General features: G+C 34.7%; 1 protein-coding gene across 1 annotated transcript in view; it reads left to right on the plus strand.

The window, feature by feature from the left end:
* MS3_00004622 (uncharacterized protein) overlaps window positions 1-14,116 on the plus strand; it is a 28,069-nt gene that overhangs the window by 7,933 nt on the left and 6,020 nt on the right. Inside the window, exons 5-9 of the mRNA XM_051212559.1 lie at window positions 2,659-2,985; window positions 4,181-4,572; window positions 7,120-7,297; window positions 9,433-9,663; window positions 13,145-13,519. Coding sequence (XP_051072748.1) covers window positions 2,659-2,985; window positions 4,181-4,572; window positions 7,120-7,297; window positions 9,433-9,663; window positions 13,145-13,519 — 1,503 coding nt within the window. The remainder of the gene's footprint in view (window positions 1-2,658; window positions 2,986-4,180; window positions 4,573-7,119; window positions 7,298-9,432; window positions 9,664-13,144; window positions 13,520-14,116) is intronic.

Genomic DNA, 14,116 nt, shown 5'->3' on the forward strand with positions numbered 1-14,116 from the left:
TTCTGAATTCTTCATGTCCCTTTTTTCCTCTTTCCAAATTTATTTCACTGGATTATACTCTTTAAATAACATCTCCAAACCCTAAATTTCCCGATTACTGCTTATACTCTTGCTACCTCTACCACTACGGGATTTGAATCGACAACTGCATCTCTGTGCTAATGTGGTGTGGCAACTCGAACTGATGTACGTACGTACGAAGTTCTACGTTGTTACTGACTGACTGACTGACTGACTGACTGGATATTCCACATGTTCCACATGTTTATCTTCCCTATACAATTGATGTGACTTCCCTACCTTAACTAACCATCGCGATAATTTCTTTCCCTAGTGTTGTAATGTGAGTTGTTGAAACTTGGTTTATGATGTACATTTGTTCCAGGTTCTCACTGTCTACAACTAACCTACTAAGATTCACAGCTCTGTTGACTGACTTGCTTTTATTCCCTAAAGTTCTACTTATAATTTCAACGTATCCGGTCCTGTATCTCAATGATTATTATTGATTAGTACTTGTAATCCACCACCAGCAATCATGTCTCATAGATACAGTATTTTACTTACCATTCGAACACATATTTCCGTGTGAAGTGACTCATTCAACAAACAAATTATTTTTGAAGAGAGAACAAAAAACGAAGATTGATGTAAAGTAATGATCATGATCTCAATCAAAAACTTAATAATCTCCACAACCCCTATACTAGTAATGTGAATTTATTTTATTTCTCTCGGTTCTCATCATCTGCTCACAGCCTCTAAAATTTTAAGATCAAAGTTATCACAGAAATTGACATACAGATGAATGTGTATCATGATGTAACGAAGATTCCGATTGAGTTAATAAGATCTTAAAAATATTTTTGTTTCAGGGACAAAAGGAATTTTTGTTTTTTCTTTCTTTAAGATAATAGACGCTCCCGAATGCCTTGGTACGGCTGAGAGCGGGGAGAATCAGCTCTCCCTCTCGAAATGTTTTCACATGACCACGTGCATACAACCACTGCCAGGGAAATCCTACTCACTGCCTTCTCGCGACGCGGGTGTTACCTACGAAGTTGAGAGGACGAAAAGCGAATGTCCGTCGCCTTTACCGGGTTGATGGACACGGAGAGTTCACTTAAGCGAGTCGAAAAATCCTGATTCCAAACCATTTCTTCATATGGGCTCCGGGATCCTGAGAGGAAAAATGCCGTATGAACCTATTATTGGTCATCGGCTACCATTGGACTGCATCTTCTTACGTCGTTCCATTGCCTTGTGGATCAGACCTTTAGGTCAAAGGCTTGGGTTGTGACCTTCTAAGAAAACCACCTGTTTCAGTTTGGGCACACGAGCAGTATCCTAGCCCTCACACAAATCGAATTATTTATGTGGCGCATATATATCTGGTGCCTTCTTGTACTTATGTTAATGTGCTTAGATAAATAAAATAAGATAATAAACAGAACTATGTAGGAAATAAATTTCTTTCTTGAGTTCATTTTCAACAGTGTACAAGTGCATATATATATGATAAATTATGGGTAAATGAATACTTATACACATTGATCAAAAGGAATATACGAAAATCATTTAAAAGTCTCTTCTTCACAGTCATCTAACTCTCATCTCCAGATCACTTTAACATCAGGCTCTAAACATCATAGGTACAATGCAATCATTTATGAATGAACTGAAACATTCCACGAAGATCTCATGCCATTTTTAGGTGTCTCTATCGATTTGAAAATGTATTTCAAAGAGTATATCCTTAATATGATTAAATCTAGGTCTCAAAATGATATGATTAAACTTAAATATATTCTACAATCAGCTATCATTCAGAGAAAATTTCCAGGTAAACCTTAAAAGTATATGTACAATCGTTCATCGCTACAACTCACACCCATATAAACTCAAACGCTGTTTTCAGGTCCAAAATATTCTAATTATTCTGACAAGCATAGTCAAATTTGGAAATCTTATCAATTAAACAGATGATCTTGTTCCAACTTCTTTGGAATCACAACATTTTAACTCAACAATACTTAACTGTCCCTATCAGTTCATGAAAGCATGACCAACAAATCAATGCTATTTAATTAAGTGACATATTCAATAGATAGAACTTAGTAAAGAGAACCGAGATATTTTATTAGTCCGTCCAGTTTGGGGAACGTGTATGGTTCTACTCGATCGGCATAAATGCACAAATAAAATGGAAGATTTGTTATTTGATTTTAGTAACTTTTCGAAGCCAGGTAAAAAAAGATAAAGCAGAAATGATCAAAAAGCATATTACAGCGAAGTAACAGTGTTTGTTAATTGCTAATCATTTTTAAATACCTTCTTTAATTCCACATTGTCTCTGCTATCCATTAAATGTATAGTGATCGGAATTGTGAATACTTTATTCCTTTTTGATGGAACTTTCTCTGAACTGAATGGGTTGATCATGGAGACTTCATCGTTATTCTGAACGATATCATCAGCACAAACAATCCATTTCTACCTGAATTTTGTGTTGATGATGTCGTCCAGAATAACGACGAAAGATCCACGACCAAACCATCCAGCTCAGAGAACGAAACTCCATCAAAATCCTAAACTTTCTCGAGTAACTTTACTATCAAGTTTTTTTTTTGTGTTTTATTTTGATTGGTTGGATCACAGATATCGAATATATCACGTATGGTTTCTCGTCTACGTCTAGCAGCCAATCGTGTATACAATGATGAGACTTCAGATAATACAACTGCTGCTGTTGTCAATACAATGACTCATTCAAATCCACAGAAGCCGATAGCTCCATTGAGAAGATGTGCTACACCTCCAGCTTCGTTAGCTCCTAATCTTTACAAACAGGCTATTGCAGCAGGTAATGCTGTTACGGCAGGATACGGTTTATACAGTAATGCAACATTAGGAAGAGAAACAAAACAGAAAAGAGCTACCGACTCAGATATGCGTTCACTGGCTGATTTAACAAAAGATGATCAAGTGTGTGTGTACATATATGTCATGTTTAAGTTTTTTTAATGTCATGGTGGTTGCACAGCTTTATTAGTTACAAATAGAAAAACGAAAGAGAAATGGTCTTCATCATGAACTACCCAAAAATTGTTGGGTCCCTGTCTGAAAAAAATAATATTTTAGAAGTTTTAGTGATTTCCATGGCAATAGATTGGAGATGTCAGATGTTATTACTGAGAATCGGCCGTAAAGGCGCAGATGTATTTACTTCCTATCTGTACTTGAACCTTGAGCTTCAAAATGATCTTATACTTTTTATTTCGCGCATGCATTCATTCTTCTCAAATAATATTCCCCATGAGTAATGCTTTTTTTAGTTACCACTACCACTGATATTACTATTTATGGTAATTTATTATTCACGTTGATAATTTCTTGTTTGTGTTGATGTCGCATGATAACTCGATCTGATATACATATTTTTCAAGTTCTATGCTCCTTACTCTTGAGGAGATCCAGAACATTCCTCGAAAAAAGCCCAGAGGGGTCCTGAAATGCTCGGAAACATTTCACCTTATCAGTATTGAATAGAAGTTTCTCAGAAACATCTAGACAGTGAAGAGCCGCGCGTTACATTTCTGACCCTGCTACTGCGTTTAGTAGAGTTCCAGCATCTTCCAGAAGCCGAATGCCGTCTGTTCATACACTCACCTTCGAGTAAAGCGTCCTTTTCATATTTTGCGTCTTTTCTATCGTGTAGAATTAACCTGGTGTTGTTAGAAGAGCTTAGGAAAACGATTCAGGCGTTCAATCATATTTGTCTTAATTACGTCTGTTACTCCTCTTGGAGGAGCATAGACCGCCCACCAGCACTCTCCATCCAACCCTGACAACTTAACCAACCGTATATTCCTGTATTGCTTATTATTATTATTTTCCAAAATTAAGTTGAATCATACAAACAAAAGTTCCGTTGTCTATGTTAATAATAGTTCTGGCACACAAAATGACTAACTTTCAGGGTTGAGGTACATGAATCTGAAATCAGTTACTATTGTACTGATTAGTTACCTTCATTAATACTGAATGTGAAAATCTGAAGATTTTTCAAAATGTTGTAAAGTGCTACTTAATACAGTCTATTCTCAGAACAAAATACATGTATGTACATTTACGTATCTTCGTTTGTGTAACAACTAAATTTAATCAAATTCATTCGTAGATATTCTATCGTCTGCATGCTTGGTTCACATGGTTACTTCGTGCCGGTGGTCGTCGATGGAGTATAGTTCCTCCTGCTATTGCGCCTCCAGTTGATGAAGATTCAATTGTATCTCAGGAAGAATATGAAGCTTATATTTCAGCTGGTCTTGAATGTTTAACAACATCTAGTTCAAGAAATGCTGCTGCCGCTGCCAATGCTAACACTTTTAATTTGCCTGGTCATAAACTTGGTCATAGTATGAGTTGTATTAGTCAATCAAGTGGTTCTACAATATTATCAAAATCAATAAATCATTCAACAACCAATGGTACAAGAGATTCGATTGAAACAGATAATAAAAAATTATCGCTATATTTAAACAATATGTCAGTAGAAATGGCGAATTCCACGTGAGCATTCTCACTTTCTTGATATTTGTAAAAACACGTACTCCAGTAACAGTTTGTACATATAGCGACGTTGAGCGAAAATTGCAGTTTTGTGGTTAAAGTAGAGAGAAAGAGACAGAGGGAGTGGGCTAGTGATGAATATACCACCAAGTAGTCATCGATTCTTTTACTTGCCTTCAAGCCACACTTTTTCATTATATTGGTATATTTGTTGCCCAAACCGGAATAGATGAAACAGGGCTTTATATTTAGAATTCGGTAGCTTTGTGATTAGAGTTGTAATTGCGTATATACAAATTTGTCAGTTTACCGTTCTGTTAACTGAGCAACAATTTATAAACTGATTAGTAATATGGTGTTAGTTTTGTTGTGATCATAAATTGCTCACTTCTGAATTCGCTTTATTCTCCCGTTCAGATTTTGTTGACCTAGTGTAGATCGATGAGAATAACAAGGTTGTCTATAGTAATTACATATTGATCGACTACCTTTGATTCGATTTTTTAACATCGTAGTTTATTATGCCCTCCTTTTTTAATAGCTTAGTAACAATTAACCAAGATAACGGTCGTTCTATATCTCGAATAGACTGAAGTAGTAGATGTGAACTATTAAATTTGAACTCTGGGTAAAAAGCAATGTGCTTACTGTGAAACGTGTACTTGATATTTAACCCGTGTGTTGTGACTTTAAACCCACCTAATTATCACGTGATTTATTCGCCAATCGAAATACAACTTATACAATTTAAGCACTATGCCAAACCAATGACGTTCGACCGGTATGAACACCCGTGTCTTTATCGATCCTTCTCGTCTAGCAATGCCTGTTGAGTCTAGAACACCAATAACAGCTTCTACTATACAAATCATTTATTTCAAACATACTCGGTTTATATACCAGCCAAAAAGACCATATCATACCATAAATAATATAATAACAATTGTACAAGATCAAGCCAAAAAGTGGCTGTGGTTGTGAGAGACTTTAATTGATAACCTGGGTATAAATCAAGAATAGTAGATCGTATAACAATAGTCGATAGGTCAAAATAAAGCTTATAATAAGAGAAATATGAATATATACATTAGTTCATTAATAGCCCTCATAAATTACCCATAATTTAATCTTCCGAATACTTCATATCCCTTTTTTTTCTCCAAATTTATTTCACCCTAATCTTTTCGATTACTGCTTATACTTTTACTACCTCCACTACTATGGGATTTGAATCGACAATTGTATCTGTGTGCTAATGTGGTATGACAACTTGAACTGATGTACGTACGTACATACGAAGTTCTACGTTGTTACTGACTGGCATAATTTAATCTTCGCTAGGATATAACCGTGATTGTAGGTGGACACTACTAAAGAGCCCGGAACAGGATGAAAGAGCTGTTTAATGCTCGGTCTTTTTCAATGGTTTCTTAATTGATATTAATTCTTAATGAAAGCTAACTTCACATTGAACTAATCCGCGTAGTTTACTCACTTAAATCCTTGAGTTTGACCCATATGCTTTTTGAGAACTTATAATGAAGGAAATTTGATGTCGACTAATTGAAATTATACTATCTAATGCTTTATTAATATTCGTTACTCAAAATCTGACTTACAACCTAATCAGTGTAATGAAGTAAACTGTGCTAACACATTAGTTGCAAATAACCGATACTGGGGTCAGTATGTGCACATGTGTTTAGATGAGAATTACATTGGGTTGTTCTGGAAAAATGAAAGCCTGAAAGCGTTATATGCGGACGAAACATAAATTAATAATAACCTCTAAAATCTATTTATGGACTAATATTATACATATTATTCTTATTGTATAACTATTGAGTAACTAGAATATGTATATTCATATTTCTCTTATTATAAGCTTTATTTTGACCTATCGACTATTGTTATACGATCTACTATTCTTGATTTATACCCAGGTTATCAATTAAAGTCTCTCACAACCACAGCCACTTTTTGGCTTGATCTTGTACAATTGTTATTATATTATTTATGGTATGATATGGTCTTTTTGGCTGGTATATAAACCGAGTATGTTTGAAATAAATGATTTGTATAGTAGAAGCTGTTATTGGTGTTCTAGACTCAACAGGCATTGCTAGACGAGAAGGATCGATAAAGACACGGGTGTTCATACCGGTCGAACGTCATTGGTTTGGCATAGTGCTTAAATTGTATAAGGCGTGTTCTGATTGGCGATCTTACTACGTGATATTTAATAGGCTACAAGACACGTCAATTAGCGACGGGGATTTTGCGAAAAAAAGAAAAAGTCATGACAAATAGTATCCATCTGAACTGTAGATTTTATCCTTCATATTGACATCATTTAGTTGAAAAACGGAAACACGAAATATCCATCAACAAATATTTATTTATTCCAGTAGTTATGGGGTTGGATTATTCTTGATTTCGTAACCTGTCTAAAAGATATAGTATATTACTAAGAGTTGCATCCGTATTTGTGCACTTAAATATTGACTTCTATACTTACACATTTCTTCTTCTCGTTTTCGACACTAGGTCTTTCATGATCTTGTCCAGACTATTTACTGTACTTGGTGTCAACCCATTTAGTCGATTAGTTCAGCATATAGCTGTTGGGAATCAATTGGTTGTACAATCATTAACCGAAGATATGCACTCTACACTGACATTGTCTGCATTAGCTAAACTATTACCTAAAGGATGTATCAGACAGGTTTGTTCTGTGTATAGTCTGTTTTTGTTTTGTATGCGTTTCTATTCAATTTCGCATAAGGATATAATGTAACTCACCTACCAACCAAGTATATGTTTATGTATGCGGAACCTTGAACCAAGGTGGTGTGTGTGTTGTTAACATGCATTACATTTGCCTAACCACGGCAAGGTTGAAACCTGAAACTCATTTTATAAAAAGTGTTTCAACCATTCAACCATTGTATTCACATTCTGATATTTATTAATAGGTTGGATGATTAGTTAAAGAATATCCATTAGTGGACCGAGAATTCAAAACAAAACTTCACATAACAATTGAAATACTTTCCCATTTTATCTCTGTAGTGTAATTATTAACTCAATATGTATGTTTATGTGAAGTGGAGTGAATGAGTCCAACTTTGCATTATACAGTGAAGTTCACTCTTGAAAGGGAAATAAATCTTCTAAACTCCTAACTAACTAAACTTGAACGTATTCTGAGTACCAGACATCGGTTTAACAACTGTCAATAAAAATACAGCAAAACAGACAAAAGTCGTTTTTTACTATACTTGACAGCTGTACTATCTATTTTACTGCATATTTTAGTATCCAGTAGACATCGGTGTCTCTATAATAGTATTGATTACTATTTTCAATATACATGTTGCGTTCTATAGTTGAACATCGTCTATGAGATTGAATCAATAAATCAAAGTTTGAATTATCAGTTCCTTACTAAGTATTCCGTTAAAATTCAAGATATTATCCATCTCATGTCTATGTTCAACTGACATTTTCAGTCTCCCCAAATGCCCTGGTCTAACCGATAGTGGGGAGAGTTAGCTCTCCCTTTCGAAATGCTCTCACATGGCCACGCGTATATAGCCATGGTCAGGAAAGTCTTACTCACTGCCTTCTAGCGGCATTACTGTTGTTTACGAAATTGAGAGGACAAAAACAGAATATCCGGCGCTTTAACCGGGTTGGTAGACACGGAGAGTTCTCCTTGGGGATTTGGAAAACCCTGATTCCAAACTAATGGTGCACATGGACTCCAGTATTCTGAGGGAACAAATGGCATAGGGATCCACTGTTGGTCACCGGCTACCATGTTACTGCATCTCCTTACGATGCTCCACTGCATTGCGGATCAGATCTTTAGGTCAAAGGCTCAGGTTGTGGCCCTTTAAGAAAACCACCTACTCCGGTCTGGGCACCCAGGCAGTATCACAGCCCACATACAAATCAAGTAACTTGTGTGGCACATTTGTGTTCGATGCGCCTTTGTACCAATATTTATGTGCTTAAATAAATAAATAAATAAATAAATAAATTTTCAGTATCTTTTCAACTGTCATTCGTATGTATTTATTTCTGGAAGTTTAACATAAATAAGTGTATTTATTAGCTACGTGAGGATAACAGGTTATGTCACTTTTATTATCTGAAACTTTTACACTTGCTACATCCGCGTATGATGCATGAATGAAATAAACGGATTCTAAAACGAAAGTGATCACTGAATAAAATAGTAACCTGTTCACTTCTTTCAATCTTTATTCTTTTAGAAAAGAATATCAATGGTGGGTCAGGCGTCAATATAAAGTTTCACGGACTAACTGGGCCGTTGTTTTATCCTTGTTTAAATGGTTATAGGAGCTTTGTACACGCAACTTTACCAGTGCTCTTACCTATGACTTTCAAGCCTCTTGATGATTTATAATGTTTTTAAACCTTTCTGAATTATAACGGAATAATTCATACTTTCAACTACATTCTATTAATTCATGATTTATCATCACAATGATCTGATGCCATAGATGTTGTTATCCGTGTCATTCTAGATATGATAATGTGCTAATCGGGTATGGCAAATAGGATCAACTCATGTCTGTGCTAGTATCTCTATATTGACGTTTGTCTTTCTCTCTGTCTGTTTGAACCTCTCTTCAGTCATAAAACAACTAACCAGTGCTCCTTAGTTTTCAATTATTCTCCAGGTTTTTGCCAGTTTAGCGGTAATATCTCACTTTAGAAAATTTAATAAAAGGTTGAAATTCTCATTTTCACTCGTCAATGATAATAATAGTAATGATTTTAATTGTAATAGTAATACTTCTCTTTTAAATGTTTTCTTTACTTTTCAAGGTAATAGCAAGTCATGAATATGTGGCACCATTTCGTTGTAATCTTTTAAGTTTAACAAGTAATTTATTAATGTTAGAAGATGTAAATATGGCTAAAGATGTTCTTTATTTAGCTGTTTATCGTTGTGAATGTAAATCATCATCGTCATCATCATCATCTTCATTAAATGAAACAACAATAATCTCTAATGAAAGTAGTGAAGTATCTTTTCTACAATCATATGTCAATTCTGTAAGTATTCCTATCTTGAACATGCATGCTTGAAATTAACCAAATGTTAAAGGGTTTTTTTGTTACTCAACTTTTAGCCACACTCTTCATATGAAATGAAATATTTCTTCGCCTTACTTGCTTTTACATGTATCAAAGTGTGTATGTGCATGTGTGTGTGTGAGAGAGAGAGAGTTAATAAGATAATTACCTAGCTACCTAAACAGTACCAGATAGAGTTGTATTCGAACTGAAGACTACTTGTTGGTTAAAAACCGAGTAATTTAACCACTAAACCATTACTTATTAAGCGTAGGTATAAATAAAAAACTTTTTTTCTATATTCGTATTAAACAGTCTAAACATAAATATGATATTCCCCTATTCATGACTAACCCATCGTGCTGCATTATATGTATGTATGTATGACAGTAAGCTTAATTGTAGTTGAGTTGGTAAGCTTTCCTCAATATATAAGGCTACAATGTGTCAATGAATATTAAAACTGTTTATTATTGACTTCTATCATAATGTGGGACTTCAATAGAAGTAAATATATATAACTCAGTAACTATGTAAAGTTTCATTTAATTAATTTCAATATGTTTTCAATATACTGACGTTGATGTTATAAACGCCTAGCTGAACAATCTACAAGAAGTTAAATGAATGATATTGAGATGATTGAGAAGATTTATAGCTCAGATGGATGATTTTGATGGAGTTTTGTTCTCTGAGCTAGATGGTTTGGTCGTAGAGCTTTCATCGTTATTGCGAACGACATCATTAACACAAACTTCATGTTGAAGTGAAGAGTTCGAATTTCTCCAATATATGACTCACATCTTATCCTGTAGACCTTGATGTTAATTGGTTCTTGTTAACTCAACCTATCTTCTTTTACTTCTTTATTTTTGATCCTATATTTGTCCATAATTTTTCTGATTGGCTTTTAAATTGGATCGATTTTAAATGTACTTGTTAATTGCTGATTGACCTTAGTATCAAGCTTCTGAAAATTCCTAGAATTCCCTCTATCCAAGATGTCAACATTTTTCCAGTTGAATATGTGTCCACAGTGGATGGTATTTAAAAATTACCATATTTAACTTGGTTACACTGAACCTAGTTACGGCTGTTACTTCCAATGGAGCATAGGCTGCCGAACAACATTCTCCAACTCACTCTGTCCTGAACCTTCCTATCTACTTCTATCCAATTGCTGTTCATTCCTCTCATGTCCGTCTCCATTTCTTGGCGTAATGTGCTCTTTGATCCCCCTCTCCTCCTTTGGCCCTGAGGATTCCAAATAAGGGCTTTCCTCAATGTGTGTCCTATCCACTTCTAGCGCTTTCTCCAGATTTCTACTTCCGCTGGGATTTGGTTTGTTCTCCCCCACAGTAGGTTGTTTCTGATAGTGTCTGGCCAACCGATTTTGCGTAGACAACTGTTAATAAACACTTGTATCTTTTTGATGATGGCTTTCGTAGTTCTCCAGGTTTCCGCCCCATACAGTAGAATTGTCTTGACATTTGTATTGAAAATTCTGACTTTGGTGTTGGTTGACAGTTGTTTTGAGTTCCAGATGTTCTTTAATTTTTAGATATATTGCTCTTATTTTACCGATCCGCTCCTTCACGTCCTCTGCCAAGATCCCCTCTGGGCTACTGCCAATCCCAAGCTTGGATAAAGGAGTAGGGTTGGGCATGGGGTTAGTGATCCCATCCCGTAGAAAACTAACTCTCTAAAAAAACACTAACGGTTACACTGAAACGACGCATTAATTCTTTTTTATAAGATAATTGAATGTGAGAAAATGATTATTAATATTATTATTATTATTATTATTACTATTATTGGAAACTCTATTATTTTACTTACCTAATTAGTAATTCCATAAATATTTAGGTAAATAAACGGTTTTTCTAACGTTTAATAGATATGAATATATCATGTAGTAAATATTTGATAAATCTTGCAGATTGAACGCTATATTCGTTTCCTAAGTTATTCTGTAACCCCCAACCTAGAACTATACAGCGACCTGAACACGAGAGAGAAAACGCAAAGTATGCGAGAAATACTTTACTCCAAGGTTCATTTTTGTACAGAAAATCACGGGTATTTATAGATGTTAACATTTGTTAAATCAACATCATATTTTGGCCAATCCGCTAAAAAAATATTATGCTACTGACCAATAGTAGCACGCCACGTTGACATTCCAGAAAGCTTCATCATGCTCTGACTGGCTAGGACTCTTCAGCTCCTTTAAGGCCTCTGGAGGATCCGTTGCAGTTCTCGGAAAGCCGACTCAACAATATTGATCTCTTATTTAAAGGAAAGTGTTATCTAGTAACCAATTATAAGTTTATTTTATAAGTTGATAAGCTTTAAGTTGATATATTTTGTGTAAAGCGTTAATATTATTATTATGTAACTAGTTACATCGATTTAAGTAAATTAGTGCAATGTAATCCTTGTCCATTGTTTGAATTATTATATAACGTTTTATGTTTACAACAAGTGTAGTATATGTACAACTTTAATTTTTTAATTATATTTAACCTCCCCTCCACACTTATTTTCGTCACAGAACAACATATTAATTAGAAAGTTTCAATTAAGACTAGGTAATAATAGTATCAAACTGGATAATTGTACCGTAGTAGATTTGTGGACTGGTCAACAATGAACACCAAATACTGATATTTCAATATTGAATGAGTCAGAAAATCAATCAACATACTAGAATTCAGAATTCATGAAATGATCTTAGTTAGACGACTTGGAAAAACTGGGAAACATTGTATAGTTGTGTTATAAATGCTCTCGTATGGTTGAGGGTAAGGAGACCTCCTCCCGCGTAGAAAGTCATATGGCTGCTACCAGGAGTATTGTTAATGAGAGTAAGAGGATGGAAGGCGGATTTCTGGTGCCTAAGCCGGGTCGTAGTTTGCAGAGGATCTACTCAGGGGAGTTAGAAAGCCCTGACATCAAACTAATGGTGGGCGTCTTCCTAAGTCCTAAAGGTTACCTGTTACCAAGGGATTATATTTCCTGACTCTGCTCTAACGCCTTATGGATTAGACCCTTTGGTGAAAGGTTCGTGGAATGGCTCTTTAAAATAATCACTTCATGGAAGTAAACGTTCCTGCTACTTCTTTCTATTGATGAAGACAATATTCACAATTATTTTATCACAGCCACCTATTATACATTGTATCACTTATCTGTTCGTTCTAGTATAGACTGCTTTTTTGTAGTGCACGTCTACGACTCTACAACTATGAGTGAAACTCAAAACAATCAAATCTCACCGTAATGTTCTCCAATTGAAATGATTCAGAATAATCAATCAATTCATTCATTAATTATCGTCACAGAATGGTACTGTATCTGTGTTAGTTTTTTATTTCAATTCTATATCCTTTTTTTTTAATTCGTTTAATTTATTATTGTTTGTTTTACTGTTTTGTTTTTATTTTCATTTGAATTAAAGTTAAATTTTAAATTCTGTTCAACAATTCCATCATTTGATTCAGAATTAATTTTATATAAAAAATCATTACCTTGTCGTTATTTGTCTACTACTACTACTACTACTACTACTACTACTACTACTACTACTACTACTACTACTACTACTACTACTACTACTACTACTAATCATCATCCATCTATTACTACAATTCCTCGTCAATTTTTAACTAATAATAATGGACGTATTACAATATCAAATTATGTACAACAAATTATTAAATTATTTCATATGAATCCACCATTATCAATGGATGTTTATACAATTGCTTTATCTACAATACAACATGAATGGATACATCGTGCACGTTTATTATATTCATTTAAACGTTGTCAAGTAAGTTGATTCCGTTTTGATGATCAATGAAATCTAGGTTTTACCCTAATTGATTAAATTTGTTCAAATAAAATACATGTACTAAGATTATTGAAACTCTATTTTATCATGTTTATTGGTGGTGGTGGTGGTGGTTGTGGTTGTGGGGCGGACTTACTTACTTACGCCTGTTGCTTCTCGTAAAGGAGCATAGGCCGCTCACTACTAGCATTCTCCATCCAACCCTATCTTGAGCAATCCTTTCCAGTTCCTTCCAGTTGTTATTCATCCTTTTCATATCTGATTCTATCTACCGACGTAATGTGTTCTTTGACCTTCCTCTTTTCCACTTCCCTTCAGGATTCCAAGTTAGGGCTTGCCTCGTGATGTAGTTTGACGATTTGCGTAATGTAAGTTCTATCCATTTCCATCGTCTTTTCTTAATTTCCTCTTCAGCTGGAAGCTGGTTTGTTCTCTCCCACAGAAAGCTGTTGCTGATGGTATCTGGCGGAAGGTCTCCATTTTTCTTCCGTTTAAAATGAATCCTCTTTATTTATACGAATGTATTTGTTTTTTTCTTCGTTTTTTTTTCTTTATTATTCAAAATTGCCTTAACGA

The sequence above is a fragment of the Schistosoma haematobium genome, chromosome ZW (genome assembly GCF_000699445.3).
Source record: "Schistosoma haematobium chromosome ZW, whole genome shotgun sequence".
In the NCBI taxonomy this organism is placed as follows: domain Eukaryota; kingdom Metazoa; phylum Platyhelminthes; class Trematoda; order Strigeidida; family Schistosomatidae; genus Schistosoma; species Schistosoma haematobium.